Genomic DNA, 23,982 nt, shown 5'->3' on the forward strand with positions numbered 1-23,982 from the left:
TTCCCATCAGCAGTAGGCTATTAGTAAAGTTTTGGAAGGAGACAAAAGTTAAACATAGATTTTGACTGCGTTGGGGCACCACAGTTGTTGAACACAGTTTCCACTGTGTATGCAAAAGCACAGAAATGTAGAACCCATATTGTGTTTGTTGGCTTTTTACTGAACTATAATTGACCAGCATACCATATTAATTTCATGTGTACGAAATGAACAGCAACCTACTAGATGTTAGAAGATACTTGCAAATCATGTATCTGATAAGGGATTAATATCCTATATAAATAAAGAATTCACAGAAGTCAATAACAACAAAAATATTATCTGATCTCAGAATGGGCAGATGATCTAAATAGATATTTTTTTCAAAGCCAAATTTTTGTAAGTAAAAGTAATGTAGTCCAAGTGGTGGGCTGGGAAAACCAAAGATACTGTCTAGAGATTGGACAAAGAATAAGAGAACGGGGCACAGATGAGGTAAGAGGCAGGTCAGGAAGGGTATCATATCACTATCCAGAAGTATAGCACCTGCTTTGAAAGCAACAGTTTCTCAGTGGAAGACTTAGCAGCTGGGCTGCATGAACTCTCCTGCATTCTAGAAACATATCCCTAGCAGAAGCAAGGAGAACAAAATGAAGTAGGTAGACTAGGATAGGATCCAGAAAAGAGTATACTTCTGGGCTTAATATTTAAAGCTGTGTTGTAATATACAGCATTGTTTACCTCACAAAAACCAGAGAGATTACTATGGTGAGATTTGACCTTTTTGCATGTAAATAATGAAGTTTAGCAGGTGGCTCAAATTGTTAGCTATTTCTTTTTGTCTTGGCATTTGTGTTTTTTGTCATAAAAAATGGCTACTATGAATTGTGTTCTTACATAATCTTACCTTACGTTGTATGGATCCCATTCTCACTGATTTTACATCCACAGACTGGTAGGTAAGCCATAGGCCTGTATTTATATGTTGTATATAGCATACTGAGTCTCCATATTTTATTTCAGATGTCCCCATGCCATCTACTTCTTTTCTCACACCCACATCCAATTTTTCCTAGAGGAGAAAAAGGAAAAAAAGATAAGCAAAAGTTCTAAAAACAGTAGTTTATATTGAAAGAACTTTGCCTTTTTGTAAATATGCTCCTTGAAGAATTCAGCCCTCTGACATCCTTTAAAATAATAATGGTTTGGGATCCCTAGGTGGCTCAGCGGTTTGGCATCTGCCTTCGGCCCAGGGTATGATCCTGGAGACCCGGGATCGAGTCCACATCGCGTTCCTTGCATGGAGCCCGCTTCTCCCTCTGCCTGTGTCTCTGCCTCTCTCTCTCTCTCTCTCTCTCTCTGTTTCTCTCATGAATAAATGAACAAAATCTTTAAAAAATAATAAAATAAAAAATAAAATAATAATGGTCAAGTACTCAATTGCACTACTGAGGATTTACCCCAAAGATACAGAAGCAGTGAGGCAGCAGGACACCTGCACCCCGATGTTCATAGCAGCAATGTTCACAATAGCCAAACTGTGGAAGGAGCCTCGGTGTCCATCGAAAGATGATGGATAAAGAAGATGTGGTCTATGTATACAATGGAATATTCCTCAGCCATTAGAAATGACAAATACCCACCATTTGCTTCGATGTGGATGGAACTGGAGGGTATTATGCTGAGTGAAATAAGTCAATCAGAGAAGGACAAACATTATATGGTCTCATTCATTTGGAGAATATAAGAAATAGTGAAGGGAATAAAGGGGAAAGGAGAGAAAATGAGTGGGAAATATCAGTGAGGATGACAGAACATGAGAGACTCCTAACTGGGAAACAAACAAGTGGTAGTGGAAGGGGAGGTGGGAAGGGGGTGGGGTAACTGGGTGACAGGCACTGAGGGGGGCACTTGACGGGATGAGCACTGGGTGATATGCTATATGTTGGCAAACTGAACTCCAATAAAAAAAATTTTTTTTAAGTACTCTATTCCAGCAGTTCAACTGATACTGAAAATCAAAGTGGGAAACTCCAAACCAGACATCTTAAAATTAGTAGCTCAGACTTCATATTCTTTCCAGATTTTTTTTCCATTATTGGTGATTAAGAGCATAGGTTTAGGGAAACAGAAAATCCACTTTTGAGTTCAATCTCTGCCTCTGATTACTTCTGTGACCTTAAGACGATTTAATTAAACCTTTTAAGCCTTAGGTTTCTCACTTGTAAATAAAGCTAACAAAAGTATCTTGCCTGTAGTATCAGAAAAAATGGATAATGCATGTAAAGTTTTCAGCTGGGTGCCTGGGATAAAATGAACACTTACATACATTTTCATGATTCTGACCATGAATATGGGGTGTTGGCAATGTTGATGGTGATGTTACTAAGGACGGTAATAATAGTGATAATTTCTTTTGAACTGATCAAAGCGATAATTCAGTTTCCACAACTACAACTTCCAATGTGGACTATGGAAATATTCGTTCCCTGTAGGAGCTTACTAGGTTAAGCTCCCTGTGCTAGGAACAATGAATCAATCATCTGACACCAACAAGATATACTTATTTTAATGCTTCTTCCTTTAATGTGTTCTTTCAGTTTTCCCTCCCACGCTGAATTCTAGTCTTCAGGCCCCATGATAGCTTGAAATTCTATATAGTCCTTAAAAAAAAAAGAAAAAAAATCCAATATTCTTTTTGCTTCTGTACCTCTTTTTGCGGTTTCTTATTCTTCTCCGTGGTCTTTCATTGTTAAATTTAATTTAAATCTCACCTGTGTCTTTCCTTATTTGGCTTTTGTAATAGTTACACAAGTGTTTTTGAAGTTTTGTTTGGAGTAATAATTACACAATTAGTTGGAAATTACTAATAGTTACGCAAATGTTTTTGAAGATTAGATTGCAGTAAACCTTATGGCTGTTATTCAAAAAGGAGTAATTCAAGGAAAACAAAATTTTGGTAGATTTTGTTCCTGTCATTTGCATGTTGTACTAAATAACTGATAACTCTAAAATGATTATGAACATTCCAACATTTGAAAACTAAAGTGAATTGAAATTTTTAATATAGAAGGTCAAGTTCATACAAGGAAATGAATACAATTATAAGTTGATTTAACCATTATGCAAATAACTTGGGACACTCTTCTAAGAATCTTCCATAAAACAGATAATTAAGCCTTTCCAACTTCATTCTATCAAACAAGATAAACTTGTAATACACTACTAATACACTTACACCAAACCTATCATTGGGAAAATTAAATTCCAGGGGAAAATATAACAATGTAATTATCTCCTCTGAATAAAACAATGAGCCTCTAACATTCTTACTTTTTGTTTTTCCTTTATCCAAAGGAATTAGTTGGTAGTCTATTTATAGAGTTTGGATTGTGCTTTGCGAAGCCACAATTCCTCATTGTAAAGTTATGCTTTGTCTGGCTTTTATGAAGTAGTCCACATTACTCTCTGGTTAGAAGTTTTAATCATGACATTTCCTGAAGACTGTTTTAGTAACAATCTCTGATCCTCAGGTCAGGGAAAAACTGCCAAAGTAACATTAGAAAAAAAAAGTAGTGTGATTATTTACTGTATGAAAGAATAAAGGCCATTCATGTTTCCTTCTTTTATTTCCTGTCATTTTCTGTAAGTCAGGTTTAGGAGTAGAGAAATTCAGGTGAGAATAATCTAGATGCTTTGAACAACTATAAGCCTAAACATAAACATGAGTCAAGAATGTGACAGCTACTAAAATTAGCCCGTATTACTAGAAATACAGTGTCCAAATCAGGCAAGTAATAGTTTTACTAATACTCTGTATTAGCTACTCTGTATCAAAATCAGCAGCCTTTATAGTTTTGGTATCACTTTTTGACTTTTTTTCATCCTTCTTTTATTCTTTTGGGGTTTTTTCATTCTTTTATTCTTTTTTTTTTTTTTTTAATTTTTATTTATTTATGATAGTCACACAGAGAGAGAGAGGGGGGCAGAGACATAGGCAGAGGGAGAAGCAGGCTCCATACACCGGGAGCCTGACGTGGGATTCGATCCCGGGTCTCCAGGATCGCGCCCTGGGCCAAAGGCAGGCGCCAAACCGCTGCGCCACCCAGGGATCCCTATTCTTTTGTTTCTGTTTTTGTTTTATTTAGTCTGGCTTTAGGAAATGACAGAGTACAGTAGTTAAGTTGGATCATAGATAACAATTATAAAATTTAGAAAAAAATCTCTCCAGAATCTATCTGAAGATCATTGAAAGGGACCAAAAGCAGGGAGAAATTGGAGAATATTTTTCTCTCTAAAGGAAAACAGTACCGAAGTGATATTTTTAAAAGCTGCCTTTGGCTGTCGGGCATGCCCTGCCTATTTGTCGGCCTACAGCTCAGGCAAAAGAAATCTGCTGCTTTACTGGCTTGAGATATCAGAGCACACACTTGAGGGCTCAAAAAGCAGCCAGAACATTAGATGAGCTAAATCCCAGGCCAAAAAAAAAATTACCTGCAAAGTCTGCTTATAAAATTTACCCAAATTCTTGCTGAACACTAAACTATGTCCTGCAGAATGAGAGATGAAAGCTAAAATAAGTAAGCAGAAATACAAGCAACTGCCCACTACAAAAAGAGAGAACAAAGCTGGAGGTTCAATCCAACAGGGTGAACTGCCTGCTGAAACCAAAATACTCTTTAGAAAAAAAAAAAAAAGTCCCACAAAATTCAGAGTCTCTATAATGTATCATTTCTAATATGCAGTATATACTGTCAAAAACAAGTAGACATGAAAAACAAGAAAAAGTGACCTATACTAAATTAAAAAAACAAAACCAAATGTGACCCATACCAAAGAAAAAGTAGTAACAGGTAACAGAAATGACACAGAGATAGCCCTTACAATTAGCAGAGAAGGACTTTAAAGCAACTATTACAAATATAAAAAACATTCAAGGACATAAAGGAAAACATATGCATAATGAATAAACTGATGGGAATCTCAGTTGAGAAACTATATAAAATGAAATGTAATAGCAAAACAGAAACAAAAATTGAAATATAAAATTAATTGGATCAGCTTAACATCAGATTGAAACTACAGACTAAGGAATCAAGGAAGTTGAAAGCAGATCAATAGAAATTTTCCAGTCTCAAAATCAGATTTTTTTAAAATTATTTATTTATTTATTTATTTATTTATTTATTTACCGAGAGTGCATGTGTGCATTTGCATGTGGTGGGGAGCAGATGCATAGGGAGAGACAATCCCAAGCAGACTCTGTGTTGAGTGCAGAGCATGACACGGGGCTCAATCCCACAACCTGAGACCATAACTTGAGGCAAAATCAAGAATTGGACCCTTAATCAACTGCACCACGCAGGTGTCCCCAAGAGCAGATTGCTTTTCAAAGTGCTGTGACATAATAAGCACTTAGCCATTAAAAAGAAACTTTCCTCAAAAGACATATAATATTTAATTCCCATACCTCCTCCATTTAATTGAGGACATGTTTAGATCCTCATTATTTTAGCACTTACTAACATCCATAAATTCTTAAATAGTTGAATTACCCATCCTATAAGAATAATCTTGAGATTTGAGAACCATAAAAATGCTCAAAAAAGAAAGAACTCTCTTTGACACAGTCTAGAGTTCCTGAAAAGACTTGTATTTTTACTATTAGATGATTTTCTGGATAAACATGTTCTCTTTTGATTCATGGACAACCACAGCATGCTATTCTTCAACTATGAAAGAAATGCTAGCATTTTACTGAAATTGTCTTCTTTCTTATTTGACTATAAATTATTTTTCCAAGGGCAAGAATCATATGCCTGGTTCCTTTACCTCAATGGCCCATCTACCTAGAAGCAGAATGGTACCTGCAAATAACAGATTCTTAATAAAGATTTACTAAGTGAATAAATTTTTGGAAGAAAATCACCTACCTCATCAGATTTCCCACAAAAAAATATACTTATAAACTACTCCCAATCCTAACATTCAAATAATTCCACTTATGAATGTTTAGAAAATCTAATTTCCTAAACAATATCAAAATGGTTCTAGAAGTAAAAAAGATCAGCATGAAAAATATTAAGTGGTTATTTTGGCACTGGGCATACCAAACTGGCCTATAAAGCCAAAATTATTTCTGATAACTGTCTGTATTAAGTGATACATAGGCATTAGATATACCAAATGAAGCTCATTTAAGACATGGGGCAGGGGGCAGAGGGAGAAAGAGAATCTTTCTCTTTCAGTTTCCACACCTAGCATGGAGCCCACGTGGGGCTCGATCTCATGACCTCAACATCATGACCTGATCCAAAATCAAGAGTCAGACACTTAACCAGCTGAGCTACCCAGGCACCTTGAGGCTCATTAACATTTTTAAAGTAGTCATATAGGATTATGTTTTTATTATATGGATAAGGTAGTTCAGAGAGATTCATCTAGCATTAATTGAAATCATCCTTAAATCCTTCCAGATTATTCTGTAAAGTTGGCAGATAGGAAGGGGGAGGGAAAGGCCTTTATTCTTAAAGGATGAAGTGTTTTTGTAATAGCCAGTTCTCCTTAAGACAAATAATATTTAAAGTTAGGAAAATTGGGATCCCTGGGTGGCGCAGTGGTTTGGCGCTTGCCTTTGGCCCAGGGCGTGATCCTGGAGACCCGGGATCGAATCCCACATCAGGCTCCCAGTGCATGGAGCCTGCTTCTCCCTCTGCCTATGTCTCTGCCTCTCTCTCTCTCTCTCTCTGTGACTATCATAAATAAATAAAAATTTTAAAAAAAATTTTAAAGTTAGGAAAATTAAAACGTCAAATTTCTTTTTGGCTTCATTATGGTGCCACACTCAAACACAAGATAGTTGCTCACTGAGAACTGGGAGTGTAAAAATGCAAAAGGGTCAGAGAAATTACTGGAACAGATAGGCCAGGCCAAGCTTTGCCCATCCAAAGCAAGACTATAAAAAATACATAATTTTCTTGATCCCTGTTGTTCAGAAATCTCATGAGGGGACACTCTGGTGTGTGGGTTTGTAGAGAGAAGGGCTTTAAAAAAAACTGCTTGTTCTGGAAGGGTCTTTGAGGAGCTTCCATAGCAGCAGTGAAACAAGATCAAAGTGCCTTAGGGAAAGCCTTGTGTAGTCCCTGCCCCCTGAACATGGGTTGGGCCAAGGAATTGGATGGGACAGCACTCATGATTAGATTACATTACATGTCAAAGGTGAAAAAAATCTTGGGGATGTAATTACGGTCCGTATTCAGTTGACTGTGAGCCAGTAACCTGGATGAGTGAAAGTTAATCAGGTGAGCTCTTTAAAGAGGGCTTAGGTTTTCCCTGAGCTCAGAGACTGCAAGCAGCTAGTGTCCACGGGGTTCTACCCTAATTATGATCTTTCTTTCCAGCCATTTGCATGATGAACTCCAGGTTTACCTAACCAGCCTTCACAATCTCATAAGGAAAATCCACATAATAAAAATCCCTTAAAAAAATCCCTTAATATAAACATATCTCATGCTGGTTCTGCTTCTCTGGTTGAACTTTGATACATTTTGTCTTAACCACAGAAGAGTTCAATGAGCTCAGCTCATTCTTGGGCTGACTGCCACTAAGAAGGATCAGCAAAAAAACTGTAACTGAATTTCTGTATCTTCTATAACCCACAGTTGGCATTATTTTCTATCAACATCCCTTGAGAAAGGTGGACTGAAAAAATTTATTTTAATTCTGACTAAACACAAAATCCATCTCCATTGATGACTTTGTATAACTATTTTGATAAGAAAAAATACTCAAAATCTCCACTTTGCTTTTATTTTTTAGATATCTAATCAATCACTAAATAACCATAATAGTCAGGTGACTATTTGTGAGCAACATCTTTTCTATCTGCCATTATCATTATTATTATTAAATATTTAATTTTCTTATTAAAGAGGGTTTTAGTTTTAGTATTTATATCCAAAGTCTGGAACTGCCACATAGCTAATCCAAGCTTCAGTCTCTCATCTGCATAATGAAGATTAAAAATAGTATCTAAGCTCCAAAGGCTTGATCAAGGATTAAACAAGATAATGCACATAGGGTGCTTAGCACATTCCTTGGCATATAATAAGCTGTTAGCTGTTATACTTATTTTCATTGTGTGAATGTGTACATTTTAAAACATCTTAAACATTTTTTTAACCAAAAATTTTAAAAATTCCAAATAAAAATGACATACTAAGAACTATGTCATGAAAATGTTTTGTTCTATGTCTACTGTATGATATGATCCATAATTCCTGTTATCTCAATGGCAGTCTTTTTTTTTTTCCAATGGCAGTCTTATTTGAGGTTGATATTTCATCCTTTCAGTAGCAGAAGGTTTTTGTTCAGGGTGTGTGGGAAAGAGAAAACTGGAGGGAAACCTACAGGGGAATATTTTAGTGGGTATTAAGCTAAAGAAAAATTATATCTTGCGGGGGAGAAACTGACGAATACTTGGCCTAAGAAAATCTATACAAATCAAACTGAATTTTTCATTATGTCAAATGTTTTTAGTGGAAGACCAACATAATCACCTTGTAATATACACGTGTATCAAATCATCACATTGTATACTTTATAGTGACACAATATTATATATAATTATATCTCAACAAAGCTGGATAAAAGAAAACACTGGTTATATTATGAACTACTTTCCACTTTATTCTGTGTATTCTGAAAATATATAATTATCAACAATTGTTGAGTCTTCTGTCAAATATGAATTTGACATTGGGTATTGAGTGCTCATCTTAGTGTCAAAGATATCCCAATGACAATAAGAAAAAAATTGCTCCTTATATTAACTAGTAGAATGACTTTTTAAAGCCACTTTCACTTATAATTTTATGAAAGAATAATCTTAATGATTTGCTAAATTTTAAGAATATACTTTCAAAGAGGTCTCAACTGTCACAGATAAGGGACTGTAAATTTAAGTACAAACAATTTTTACTTCAGAATTTCCAAAACCATACCCTAAATCTAAGATAAAAGTTGATATTTTCAACTGACCTAGAAAGTTCAATTTTTTATCAATAGTTAATACTTGATTTGCAATACAATATTATATCAATCAATAGTCATTTATTAATTATATACTCAAAATACACTAAAAATCAAAGAAATGCTTTACAAAAAGAAATCTTTGCCTTCTAGAAACTGAAGTACTCATTATTTTTATTGGAAACTATTGGAATATAAATGGAATATATTGGAATGTAAATGTTTAAAATGTACACATTCACACAATGAAAATAAGTATAATAGCTAACAGATTATATGCCAAGGAATGTGCTAAGCATCCTATGTGCATTATCTTGTTTAATCCTTGATCAAGCCTTTGGAGCTTAGATACTATTTTTAATCTTCATTATGCAGATGACAGACTGAAGCTTGGATGAGTTATGTGGCAGTTCCAGACTTTGGATATAAATACTAAAACTAACTAACTATTGGAAGTACTCATTATTTTTATTGGAAACTAACATAATAAAATATGTAAAGATATGACAAGCATTTTTAACCTGTCAAAAGCACTAAAGAAAAAAAAAGCATCTTTAAGTGAATAGATATACATAATATATACATATACACACACCTTTAAGTGAACTCAACATTTATTTCAAAGACCAGTGTCCATGATCAAATATCGTAATTAAAAAAGGGATCAGAGAATCTATTCACACTATTTTCTCTAAAATCTTGACAATATAAGAACATCTTATTTTAAAAATATAGAATTTCATCTATAATTAGATACTTTCATTCTGTTTCAGTTGTTTCTAAGTTCAATGCTTCTTTGTTATGTAACTGCAGAAAACAACTTTCATCATAGATTTTAATTTTAATAATTAGCCCTTTTTAAATATCAAAAAATGTATATATTTGCCAATAACCTAAATACACACACATACACACAATATATTTGCTTCTGAGTAAGGGAATTTAATTTTCTCCTTGCTACATTATTTAATTCCCTTTAAAATTCTTCTATGACTATTATACATAATAAAAAAGCAATTTTTGAAAGAAATGATAGAGTTACTATTTCTATATCATAGAAAGAATGTTATTATCTAATCTGCCAGTGATCTTAAAATGAAAATTCTGTGATTGTAGAAATAAAATATTTTCCTAGCTTTTTTCTCTACCTTCAGTACTCTCAACCATGTTATCATATATAATTATCACGGTGAATTTAAAAAGTGGAGTATAGGACGGTGAATTATTAACTACTTTCATATTAGAATGATTTAATAGGAGATTAGCTTCAGAGAAATCGAATAATTTGTTAAGAAGTACCATTGGGATCCTTGCTCTCTATTAGTGTAATCTATGACAATACAAAGTTGCCAAAATCCAGAAACAGAATCCTTGAGCACAGAAGAAAGATCTAGCTAGTAAAACGTTTTGAAATGCTAGCTATACTCTAATACTGACAGAAAATTAGCAGACATATTTGGAGGAAAATGTTTCAAAAGGTACTATTTTTTTGAGTACTTCCATTTCTAAACATCCATCAAAAAAAAAGTGCATAAAACCTATGCCCAAGAATGTCAATGCTATGATTGTTTTCTTCTTTAACTGATGTTTTATTGTTGCAAAAGAAATATGGCTATTGTTGTAACAAGCAAAATAGTCCAGAGATTTGTTTTTTAAAACTTAAATAAAAAATTTCCCCTACACTTAGTCTCATATGCCTTCCATCTGATCTTCTAAAGTACTCAAAATTAAAAGACTACTGTAGATCCTTCTACATATATCATATAATCATATACAAACACACAAGAATTTATTTTTAAGTAAAAAAATAAGTTTTTAAAACTATATTACAATCTACCTTTTAAAAAAATCCAATAGTATTACAATGGATATCTTTCAAGATCAGTATATTCTGAGGGCTAATACCAACTTAGCTACCAACTATATATGTTGACTGAGTCTTTTCCTATTTTTTTTGCCATGATAAAGAATGATGAAGTTAGCTTGCACAGGTTTTATTTTATATCAGTAAAACAACCTCCCTTCATTAAGAAAAATTAAACTGTTAGCTCAGTGGCTATATGTACACAAGAAAGTTTAAAAATATGTTAATATACATTTCTCTTTTATATTTCCAATATCTGTTTGAATAACTTAGCCCGTTTTGCCACATGCATCCATTTACCTCCTGGAGAATCAAAATCGCTATAGAAAGAATAAAAGGAGAAAGATAGCATCAATATTCAGATTTCTATAGCAACAGGATTTTTGGAGGCTACTGGAATATGGTTGTTACAGATATAATGAAAACAGAAAGATGAACTCAGTATTCAGATTTCTACAGCAAAAGGGAATTTTTGCCTGGCAGCCTATAGACAAGCGGGGTGGTATTTCAGTTGTGTGAGGCCCTGCAAGGTGAAGGGCACATCTCCACGGCACATCTCCAGACTCCTGTGGCAGCCAGACAAGGGAGTTGGGGGGATGAGTAAACTAGTCGGTTCAGGGTTCCAAGCCTGCAGCTGAGCTGTAGTTCTTTAAACCGATCCTGGACAGGCAGTTTGGGGCAGAGATAACCTCCTGTCCAACGGCTCTTCTATGCTCCCAGCCCAGTGACTTGGACAAATGACTCATCCCTTCTGTCCTTGGTTCTCCCACCTGGGTGTCCTGATACTCAGTGATATCAGTTACAGAGAGTGCTCAGCTCTGTTGGCAGACTTACAAGAGGTAGAAATGCAGCAATTATTGAATTATTAATAAATATTAATACTAATATTAATACTATATCATTTTATTTGGTACATGGACCTGATAATTGTTACATCCTCAGTGAATTGCACTCTTTGATATCATGAAGTACTTTTGTTTCATTCTTTTTTGTGCCTGAATTTCTTCTCATCTGATATTAAATATGACACCCTTCTTTGTTCTTGTTTGTATTTTCCTGGTATTCCTTTAGCCATCTTTTAATGTACAAACTTTACAAATAAAATTGTTTTGGAGGTGTCTCTTAATGTCAGTATAACTTATACTTCATGATCCACTATGAAATTTTTATTTTAAATTGTGATGTTAGCCCATTTTTATATATTGATAAGACAAACACACTGGCCTCCACTCTGTCATATTTTAGGTTTTCTGTTTTTAAATTTATCTGTTTTCTAGTTGTTTGCTATGTGGCCTATTATCTCTGTTGATTGTGGGTTTCTGTGGCTGTGTGTGTCTATGATTCTTGTTGCCTTGTCCTCTTTCTACTGGGATGAATTATGCAGGATGACAATGGTAGTATTTTCTTCTTTTTTTTTTTTCTCACCAAATGCCCTCTCTTCTATCACCTTATTTTAATAAATTTCATTGTACTCTACTGTTTGCCTTTTTAAAATATCTTAGAGCTCTTTTACCTGATTTTTCAGTTTTAAAAAGCATTACTGGGGCACCTGAGTCGCTCAGTCAGTTAAGCGTCTGCCTTTGGCTCAGGTCATGATCCTGGGGTCCTGGGATCGAGCCCCACATCCTGGCTCCCTATTCATTGGGGAGTTTGATTCTCCCTCTCCTTCTGCCCCTCCCCCCTGGCTCCTGCATGCACTCCCACTCTAGCTCGCTCCTTCTCTCTCTTCCTCTATGTCTCTCTCTCAAATAAATAAACAAAATCTTAAAAAAAATTACTTGCCTTCTGTTTCATGGGAGGCAATCAGAACACTTACTCACCTTACACTTTTTCCCTTTTGCCTATAATTCCTGCTGGATTTTGTCTTTGTACATGCTATAGCTTGGAAAACTTTCCCAATGTCTTTCATTGTGATATGCCTGTTCAGGTTCTTTTACTTCTCTGGGATTTTATTTTGTTAAATTATATTTTGCTAGAGTGCCAAGCGTTTCCTTCAGTTTTTCTACTTTTCCTGCCCCAAAGCTGTATGATGTTTTAACAGGTACCATCGTTTTTACCCAAAAAGGACTTCTACCACCAGATAACTAATTCCTCTTTACTGAACTGATTTTTTTCCCTTTTTTGGACTGAGGTGTTATCAGTGGATATACTAGCAAACTCCCACTCTTCTGCTTAGTTAGGCTTGAGAAAGAAGCCAATCAACATTCATTCACAATGAGACCAACTGTGCTTTCCAACTATAGAGACAAAGAGCAACTATCCACCAGGGGTCCATACAGCATTCAAAGCCCCTCTGTGGGTACATGCAACAAATATACACCTGTGAGCCCTATCTGAGATAGTCCACTGGGGTTTACCAGCTTTGACTCTATTTTCACCATACAGAATAGGGATCGACATGGCTGCTTCTTCTGGAGATTTCTGGGGAACTCAAGAGTCCAGAGCATATTCCCCCACCCTGTACACTACAAATTAGGAGAATGGCACTAGGGATGTGTACTCAGTCTAATGTCTTCTCACAGTTACTTCTGAACTCACCCAACCTTGCTGCTAGCTATAATAGGGGCATCAGGTTTTGCATCTCTGTGATAAAAGCTAATCAGTAATCTGGACCCATTCCTATCATTACGCTCAAGTTTCACATTCTTCATTAAACGAAGGACATAAATATATAATTATAATAATAATGCATACAATAGATGCTTGGCATCTGTCAACTCAACATGTGATTTTCAACCATTCCAGAGACACCTCATTGTTCAGGACATTTGTTATTTTGCTGATGCATGAGTAGGAATCCATATTGCATTGTGGGTTGTCTAGGGACCAGTCATGAAGCACTGAGGGGGACCAGCTGTGCTGGAGTACTGGCATTCCAACTTGACTTTGATGCACATGTATTTTTTCCTATTCTATTCATCATTTGGTTCAGAGGGATTCTCACTAGAGATCTAAGGAGTTTTCTTAGAGGTTCCCCCCCTGCCCTGCCTACAAATGATTCAAAAGAAGAAAGGTCGCCATATAAGACAGGATGTATAAATGTGCCTTTGAGGTTCTGACATTCTTTACCATCATAATGTTATAGGATAGCAGCATGAGCTTTGTGCCAACTATGCTTGTCAAAGCCTAAGTAAACAGAAACAAGCTAGATGAATGTGTTATATGTAAACAACCAAAGAACTATAACTCAGGTGAGACACCTGGGCAGGTTTTAGTGGTTTAGGAAATGACTATTATTGGAAAGGAATGGATGGAAGAAAAACCAGAAATTTAGAAATAGATGTAAATTTAGAAATAAATGTAAAGAAATGTGGTTGGGACATACTTGCAGGTACTTCAACATGATATTTTCTGTCTTACCTTGGAAGATCGGAAGGTAAATGCTGTTGATTTTACATCTGCGTTTTCTTTGTCCATGAGTAGAAGGCTTTTGTCTTCCATGAGACTCAAGTATTTTCCTGTTGTGACATGGCGTAGTCGGAAAGGCTGGCCCCATCTTATGTGGCTTCCACTCCACCTAACAAACATAGTTAAGACTTGATCCAATAGCATCCACAATCATAGGAGAAAAAGCAATTAAAAGGTATGTGTTGGGAAAGTGAACTTTGCCTAACATATATTGTCTTATTCAACATTCCTCAAAACCTTGTGATGTTGGGGGTATGAATTTGACTCCACAAATAACAAAATGATTATCCAGAATGATTAAGTAATGGTCAATGCTACACAACTAATAGTAAATGGAAGCATAATTTAACTCAAATAGTTTGACTTTAAAATATAATGCCATCTGTACTATATACTACCCCATGCAAAGATGACTAAGGACTTGTGGTCCAAGTTAACATTGAATCACTAGTCACAGACAAAGAAATTGTAAGTTGAAAGAATACTTTAGAATTTACTAGTTAAAAACTTTTGTTGGGATTTGCGGGCTTGAAAATTAGTGGTAATTCAGTCAATGCCTAATTGTAACTAACAGGAACTCACACATATAAATTACAGTATATATATGTACTCAAAATCTGTTCCTATGCATTGAAAGTTAATCATGTGAAATAACCGTATCATTAAAAACTGATCAACAAAAAAGACAAACCAAGAAAATAAGAATTCTAAAAAGGTCAAGAGAGAAAAAAAAAGAAACACTAAAATGCAATTAAACAGAACATACAAACTAAGGTTGCAGAAAAAAAAGATAAAAAGCAAAGTTATGATCATTAAAATCTGCTTTGTAAAATGACTTTCAGACAGGGTAGAAAAAAATCAACACACACACCATCCTTGTTTCAGACAGCACTGTGTTTACTGAAAGTTACATGTATCCGATCCTTGTACTCACTACAGTAAGGAAGAAAAACAAGGCTCTGATATGTACAACTTTCAGTGAATGTGGTGATGCGCAAAACCAGGACAGCCTCTTATCACTGATAAAAAATACAGTGAAAATAAAATAATTTTTTAAAGAACTAAAAATAAATGAATGAAAAAGTTTGATCATGCATATAAATGCAAAAGGAACAAGTCCTGGTAAAGATGATATTTAAAAAGTAGAACTTAAGGCAAAGAGCAGAAAGGGGATACAGTTAGGTATTTTATAAGGAGAAAAAACATACTCTAAAAGGAATGTATGTCATGAAGCTCCACATGTCATTGGCAAAAAGAAAATGACACCAAAGGAAGATAATTACAGTGAAACAGTACAACAGAAATAATTACAGTGGAAGCTTTTATCATTGTGTAATGAATAAACAGACAAAAAATGAAGATATGGAGAATTTTAACATGATTTTATCAATTAATAAACTTGTTTTAATACAAGGTCATTCATAAGGCCATCAAAAAAAATGTAGGGTCTTTTGTATTCTACAAATTGAGAATACTTTCTTCAAATTCATCAATCTTTATAAATTGTAAGTCAATTTTATGCTTATTTCCTAACTTGAATTTTTCAATTAGAAAATTAGCAGGGAAAATTAACAGTAGAATGATACTGGGATAAGACCATTATTACATGGATTTGTTTATGAAGGTAATTAATTTGCACAAGTCCTTCAACTGAAACAATAACCATGTACCAATAAACCCTTCTAATAACACAGTATTGTCAAAAATGAAATTAAAATGTGTTTACCAACAATAGAATATTAAATTATTTCTAGTCTGGTAAGTGAACAACCTTTGTTTATCCCCCTCTTATAAAATAAGTATATTCTTTGCACATGCCATGAAAAACAATTATTTTTAATACTCCCATTATTTGAAGAACCATCTAAATGTTTTTCCTAGGTAATGACTTATCTTAATCATCATATAAAACAACTTCATTTCAAAATAGTTTGAAATTTTGACCAAGTAATATTTTGTACCAGATTCTGGTAGAGGGTATTCTGGATACCATGTACAAATCTACTTAATAGGGAACATACTTACAAACACTCTTTTCAAGTCACCAAGAGGATAATGTAAGAAATGGAATGAATTTGGCCATTTATCAGCAAAACACTGTAAAGTCTAAGCATATTTCCTTTAGCATACAGTCATCCAAATTAGCTGGCCTCTAATGCCCATGGACAAGCCCAGGAGAATCAAAGGGCAGCAAATATTTAGTAAAATAAAAACAGTAACATAGTAATGCAAAGCAGTTTCCTATGGTAACACAGCAAAACCTGTTCCCTATGTATTATGTATATTCATTTACAATGACCTCAAAGGAACAAGAAGTATTTGGTCACTCTTCGTGATACCTTTGATTTTGTTGTAACATGTAAGAAAGTGGAATTTACATAATGCATATATTTTTTAAAGATTTTATTTACTTATTCATGAGAGAGAGAGAGAGAGAGAGAGAGAGGCAGAGACACAGGCAGAGGGAGAAGCAGGCTCCATGCAGGAAGCCTGAGGTGGGACTCGATCCCAGGTCTCCAGGATCCTGCCCTGGGCTGAAGGCGGTGCTAAACCGCTGAGCCACCCGGGCTGCCCCGTAATGCATATGTTTAATTGCAATGATCATTCCTACTACAGAAACCAACATATATTGCATTTAAATGTTCTTACAGCTTTACTTTGGGGTAAAATATGAGTGTGTTTCCTACTATATTGAACCCTCAAAATTAAAACTTACCTTATTAAAATGCTCATGATACTGAATATTTTTAACATTAATTTTACTTGTAGGAGAATGCAAAAGAAAATACATAATTACTAAGCTGCGTAAATTATAACAAATATATAGTTTTGAGACCTGGTTGGAGGAAAAAACATCCCAAATGTTATAATATAGATATTGACCTTCAGGTATAAAATTCTGTTATAAACATAAGCAGAATCATTGACTATCGTTTCCTAAGTATAAAGAAAAAAATGAGTACTTACATGGCCAAGGCATATAATAAGCCATGTGAACTAAATGCAAGCTAATTTGTACATTTACAATGAAGTCAAAGTAGTTCAAAAATTCAACAGAACCTGAAAAAACACTTAACATAATTACATTCATTACAAGTAAACTTCCAACTTTCCTACCATCGACAGGAAGATGAAATGGTATAAATCAAAGGCACCAAATCCAACCAAAGCATCTCTCATCTTTAAATAGCTGAAAAACTACCTGTTCCACCTGCTGCTGTTCAGTGTCCTTTGCTGTCATGGGGATTCCAGGCAGTCAGTGGAGCCACAAACACTGTGGCCCTGACATGCACCCTCTCACCTCTGGCTGACCAGGAGATCAGGCTCTTTCTGGATTCTCAGTAATCTACTATAAAATTAAAACAGACCCCACACTTCCCATTTCAAACTTCAAACACTAGGCAACAGTAGTTGAAAAGCATCAAGACTGCATAATAGAAGGATGTGCAGAACAATCTAAATTTATGTCATTACAGTTCATCAAAAACAGCATTGACAATAAAAAAAACTCTGTCTGGTTTACAAGAGTTCTCATCCTTCTTTTTTTTTTTAACCTACAAAATGAGACAGATTTAGGACCTTGTTTGTTCAAAACAACTAAACCAACTAACCCATTTCTTTAAGCACATAATAACAAAAGGGAGGCATATCAATAAATTTGAAAACACATCTGGAGTCTGTTTTATAATGGCAACAACACCTATCTAAACTTCACTTTTATTGTCTCATTTTGCTAATTAGCTTGTCATTTTCATAAAACACACGGTAAAGGAAATTCAAATATATATTTAAAACCCCTTTCCCTGAATTTTCTGAATAATTTATGAAACACATAAAAGTTCTAAGCTCTCCTCCCTTTGTTTTATAAGGCCACCACTTCTTTTTCCATCTTATTAAGAAATATATATCTAATAAAATTTTACTTTTAAGTTCAATGTTTACCAGAGTTTTAATATTTAGGTGGATTTTATCAACTATGAGCTATATAGAAGAATTTATTATCAGTTAATTAATAATTAATGGAGTTAATATAGAAGAACTTTTTAAAGTTACAGACATTATCATTGGAAATACAAAAAATAATTTATATATATCTTTTTGTTGCAGAGGCATATGCTAGAGTAACAAAGTCTTTCAATCATAAAAAAATATGATTTGGGATAAAAAATTCTGTCATGGGAAAGTAACAAATATGATGATGATGAGAAAGAGTATATAATTTCTACTATTCAAGAAGACTAAGTGCAAGTATTTTAAATAAACAAAGATGGGTATTAAATCATAGCAGTAATTAGAGACAATAAGATACTTTTAAAAGAGTGGTATTTCATTTTAAAATATCACTACTTCTAATACACCATAAGTTACATTTTATGCATCTATTAAAACTGGTAATAAAAAAGCTTGATAAAAAAAAAAAAAAAAAGCTTGATAATGAAAAATGCATTGGGATATATAAGCAAAAATAGCTAAAGACCATTAAACTATTTTAATCATCATTAGATAAGCATTAATCTCAAAATATTAGGTCTACAAAGATAGCCGCTCTATACTAAGATAGTTCCCTACATCCATTCATGGAAGCTATAACCTTAAATCAATCATTTCCTAAAAGTTTAATGTAATTGGGAACAAACGCACTGGAAACTTATTGCTTTTTAGGCAAAGGAATGAACCTTCCCATAATCAAAAAAAAAAAAACTGGGGAATATTTTAATTCTATTTAAAAATAGTTCAAAATTACACCTTGATCGCCAATATTGCATTTATTACAGGAATTAAAAGTCAACATCTGAACAACTTCTGAAGACACCAAAAAGAAAAAAGAAAGAATACAAATACATATATTTGTTTGTTTCTGTAATGAACAAATGCACAGTAACTTCATATTGCAATCCAGATTCCTTACTTGGCTACCAAGATATTTGTAAATAAAGGTTGTGACTGCCAGTAAGGACCCTTGTAATCTCGTTCATGCTCAAGTTTCTTGTTTTATATGTGCCTTTAGAAGGTTAAATCCAGACACTGTCAGACCTGAAATGTGTAACAGGCTTGCAAACCATTTTTCCTGTTTCCAAACCTTATATCACTCTGTCTTAGGAGCACCTTCTGCCAGGAGATGCACAGACGGGGTTGAGAGGATGTTACCAAAATAAATCAAACTAAAGACAAGAGCAGATAATATAGAATCACTGCATACTTCCTGGTGAATTTAGCCTAAGAAAGCAAAATAAAGGTAGGCAGAAGGGCAAGAGGACAGACAAACTCTCCACCACTTTCTCAGTGTCTCATTTGCTTCTTTGCTGTAGTTGTTAGTGTGAGCTTTCATGGAAAAGTGTAAGTCCTCAGCATTGGAAGTATCTAGTACACTTGAAGCACATGGCTGCATTTACAAGTTCTACTTACGCAACTCTTAGTGTCTCTAGCCTCCACAGGGAACGTGCATGAACAGATACAGCACCACCTTCATAGTGAACAGTTCTGGTTAAAAAGGAAAAAAAAAAAAGCCCAATATTAACACGTGTCAGTCTTGAACTCAATTATCACAAGCTAATGAAAAGAAATAAGCAAGTGGAAAGCCTATGGATAAAGATATACTTTTTGGCATGAGACAGTATAGCTGGAAATAAAAATAACAGAAATAAGTGTAACAGTGACCACTGTAAATTTTCCCTGAATAAACACTTAATTTAAACATATTCATTAATCATTTTCTTCCTCTACTCCCATTAATTTCCTCTCCCTCTTCCCTGCTCACATCTTCCCCTGTCTGACTCTGCCTCCATCTCTCCCCACCAGTGAATACCTTCACTTATCTAACTTAGGTGCATAAAAATACTCAGCTATGCGCTTACATATACTTTAATATCTGATTATCACAACATATAATTGATTATTAAACCATATAATTATTTGTGGTTCTAAATTCTATTGTAGATATATTAAACATTGTAAAGAAATGTAAGAACATACTAATTTCAATGTTTTATTACAACACTTTGCAAAATGACAAAGATAGAAAAGTATTAAGATCACCAAAAATATGATCATCAACAAAAAAAGTGACACACACAATGACTCTGAATAAGTATCACATATACCCAACTTCCAGGGCTCACATAATAATTTGTTAATATAGTAGAAGTAATGCTATATACATTATCCAAATTGAACTCCATACCAACCCGTTGAGACAATTGAAAGGAAGCCATTGCTTATGCATGCTCTGTTTCTTCCCTGAGACTCAGTCTCTGTCTCTACTGGATCTCTTTCATCATTCAAACACACATAACCCTATCCTGTCTCAAATTACACCATATTCTCCTCTCCTGGTCACCCCCATTATGTGCCTGATAATCACCCTCTCACTTCACTGTGCATTCCAATCTTGCTTTCAGACTCACTTCTCCAATGAAACAGATTTGCTAAGACCACCAAATGATATTCATGGTCCCAAATCCAACAGACTGTTGTTGATTTGTTTTTGTTTTGTTTTTTAAGATTTTATTTATTTATTCATGAGAGACAGACAGAGAGAGAAAGGCAGAAACACAGGCAGAGGGAGAAACAGGCTCCATGCAGGGAGCCCGATGTGGGATTCAATCCCTGGTCTCCAGGATCAGGACCTGGGCTGAAGGTGGTGCTAAATCGCTGAGCCACCCAGGCTGCCGTGTTGATTTGTTTTTTAGAGTTTTTTTACACTGTGGAAAAATCTACTGTCTTGATAGTTTTTCAAACACCATTCTGACCTGCTTTTCCTATCATGTACTTAGATATTCCATCCTATTGTTATTATGGAAATTTTAAAAAACACACGAAAGTAAAAAATTATTATAATAAATCCCCATATACCTAGCACACAGTGTCAGCAATGATCAACACAAGGCCAATTTTGTTTTACCTATAACTTCTAGCTACCCCTCCACATACAACTACAAAAAACTCATATATATATATATATATATGTGTGTGTGTGTGTGTGTGATATATATATATCATATATATATACACACACACACATATTATATACACATACACATAAAATTCATCTTTATGAAATCTCCACTCTGTTCAAATTTTCCCAAAAATGTTTTTCTGTTGCTCTTTCAAATCCAGATCCAAACAAGATGCACAAAAACAGTTAAGTATCTTAAATGTCTTTTAAGAACCATTCTTCTTTTTTCCTTGTTGGCATTATTTCTTGATAAAAAATCTGTATTGTTTGTCTGGAGTTTCTACATTCTGGATTTTTCTGATGACATTCTCACAATATTTTTTAACATGTACCCCTAAAATTGTAGTTAGATTTCTAGATCCAGTGTTTTATACTCCTTACTATGTCACATCTGGAGGTAATAGTGACTACTTATTGATCTTTCTATATTAAAATTAATTGGTAGGGTCACAATCACCTTGATCCATCCTTTATAAAAGTTTTAGGTGTACCAATGAACAATGTCATAGCAGTGGTTTTCAATCATGGCTACAGATATAATTATGTGGATAGGTTTTTAAAATGTGATGCCATGCCCTCACCAATGACCAATTAAACTAAATCTGGAGTCAGGATTTTTATTTAGAGATTTTCTTGGGCAGCTCCAGTGGCCCAGCGGTTTAGTGCCACCTTCAGCCCAGAGTGTGATCCTGGGGAACCGAGATCAAGTTCCATATCAGGCTCCATGCATGGATCCTGCTTCTCCCTCTGCCTGTGTCTCTGCCTCTCTCTCTCTCTCTCTCTCTCTCTCTCTCTGTGTGTGTGTGTGTGTGTGTCTGTCATGAATAAATAAAATCTTAAAAAAAATAAAAAATAAAGATTTTCTTTATGTACTTGACAGAGAGAGAGAGAGTGCAAGCAGGGAGAGTAGAAGGCAGAGGGAGAAGCAGGCTCCCCACTGAGCAGGGAGCCTGATTGTGGGGCTTGATCCCTGGACCCTGAAATCATGACCTGAGCAAAGGCAGACACTTAACTGACTGAGCCAACCAGGTGCCCCTGGAATCAGGATTTTTAAAAGCTCTCCAACTGGTGGTAGTGAGAAAGTAATGTCTGAAAATCATAGTTCAGATCAGTTTCTAAACAACAGCACTATTGATATTTTGGGCCAGATAATTCTTTGCTGTGGGTGGCTGTCCAGTGCACTATACGGTGTTCACTGATCCCTGCCCCCTACCAACCAAATGCCAGCAGCAGCTGTCTCCTCTATCCCCCACCCCGCTTGTCATAACCAAAAATGTTCCCAGATGTTACCAAATATCTTCTGGGGGACAAAACCACCCCCACTGTTGAGCCACTGGAATAGGTTAGTGGCTCTAAATCTTTAGTGAATATCAGAATTATCTTGCAGGCTTTTTAAAATAAGTATTTCAGGGCATCCCCTGCCCCTAAGTTCCCAATTCAGTAGATGTAGGGCAAGGTGCAAGAATTTGTATTCCTACTAAGTTCCATGACCTTGGCGCAGCTGGTCCATATTCTGAGAACCACTGGATTAGAATCATTAGTTTACTAGGGCAGTGATTCTTAGCCTTGGTTGTATATTAGAATCACGTGGAAAGCTTTAAAAACCTCAAAGCACAGATAATTTTCAGGCAAATTAAATCAGAATCTGGCTATATACTTAAAAATAACAAATGACAAAATATAGAGGTATGTGTGTATACATATATAGACAGACACACAAAGAGACAGATTTTTAAATCAGTCTGACCTTTAAAAAAGATCTTGTATGTAGCCATAAAGAAAATTTTTTCAGATTTTTTTTAAACTAAAGCTCTTTACTCACCATATTTTCTAATTATAACCAATTACACTAGGAAAATAAATACTAAAAATATTTTTATAATTTACCAACCTGGAGAACTCAGAAGCTCTTGTAAATAATTCATGGGTCAAAGAGGAAATAGGAATTACATCCTATCTAGTATGCAATGAGGATAAGAACACTTCATAAAAAAGTCTAGGATTCACAGGCAAACTTTGAAAAATTTAGGCCTGCAATCCTTTAATTATTAAAGAAGTAATGAAAACAAAATTCAAGAGCTGTCTGAACAGATTAAACAGAGAACAAATCAACAGAAAATTAAAAGAAGGGATTCTAAGACATATTATTAAGTATGAGACTACAAATGATATACATTTTCTGTACAATAAACCTACTGCATATACATATGTATAATGCAGAAATATTCTCTGTATGAACATAGAGAAAGCTGCTGAATAATGAATACCAAGCTAGTAATACCAATTACATAATAAAGGTTATGCAGGAGCTAAGCTTAAGAATTAAATGGACTCTAAGATACAAATAGCATGAATAATGTTTATATACAATTGTATATATTATACATAATAAAGTATATGAAGAATTATACTTCAAATGTTTTATTCTTTCATTACTTTTCCTTTATTAATTGAATTTAACAATGATATTTTATTATTTGTATAATTATAAATCTAATGATATTTTAAGTTAAAGGGAAATTAATATTTACAACACAAATATAAAGTCAAAAGGAAAGTTGGATCCATCTTCCTACCTGAAATACTTTTAGGTCTAACTGATTGGCTTCCTGAATATTTATCTTCTGAAAGGACTTCCTGCCTTTAATTATTTCTTTAAATGTTTCATTGGCAGCATAGAAAATCTGATTACTTACAATTCTTCGTTGCCAACCTGGGAAATCTTTGTTATATACAGAGTTTCCCC

The 23,982-nt window shown here is 34.5% G+C and overlaps 1 protein-coding gene across 3 annotated transcripts in view; it reads right to left on the reverse strand.

Moving 5' to 3' along the window:
• Positions 1-23,982, reverse strand: part of RYR2 (ryanodine receptor 2) — a 721,805-nt gene that overhangs the window by 363,577 nt on the left and 334,246 nt on the right. For all 3 annotated transcript variants that reach the window (XM_072755910.1, XM_072755909.1, XM_072755907.1), the window contains 3 exons: positions 19,688-19,762; positions 14,234-14,390; positions 887-1,051 (listed from right to left, as the gene is read on the reverse strand). In XM_072755910.1, coding sequence (XP_072612011.1) covers positions 887-1,051; positions 14,234-14,390; positions 19,688-19,762 — 397 coding nt within the window. The remainder of the gene's footprint in view (positions 1-886; positions 1,052-14,233; positions 14,391-19,687; positions 19,763-23,982) is intronic.

This window comes from Vulpes vulpes, chromosome 4 (genome assembly GCF_048418805.1).
Source record: "Vulpes vulpes isolate BD-2025 chromosome 4, VulVul3, whole genome shotgun sequence".
Lineage (NCBI taxonomy): Eukaryota > Metazoa > Chordata > Mammalia > Carnivora > Canidae > Vulpes > Vulpes vulpes.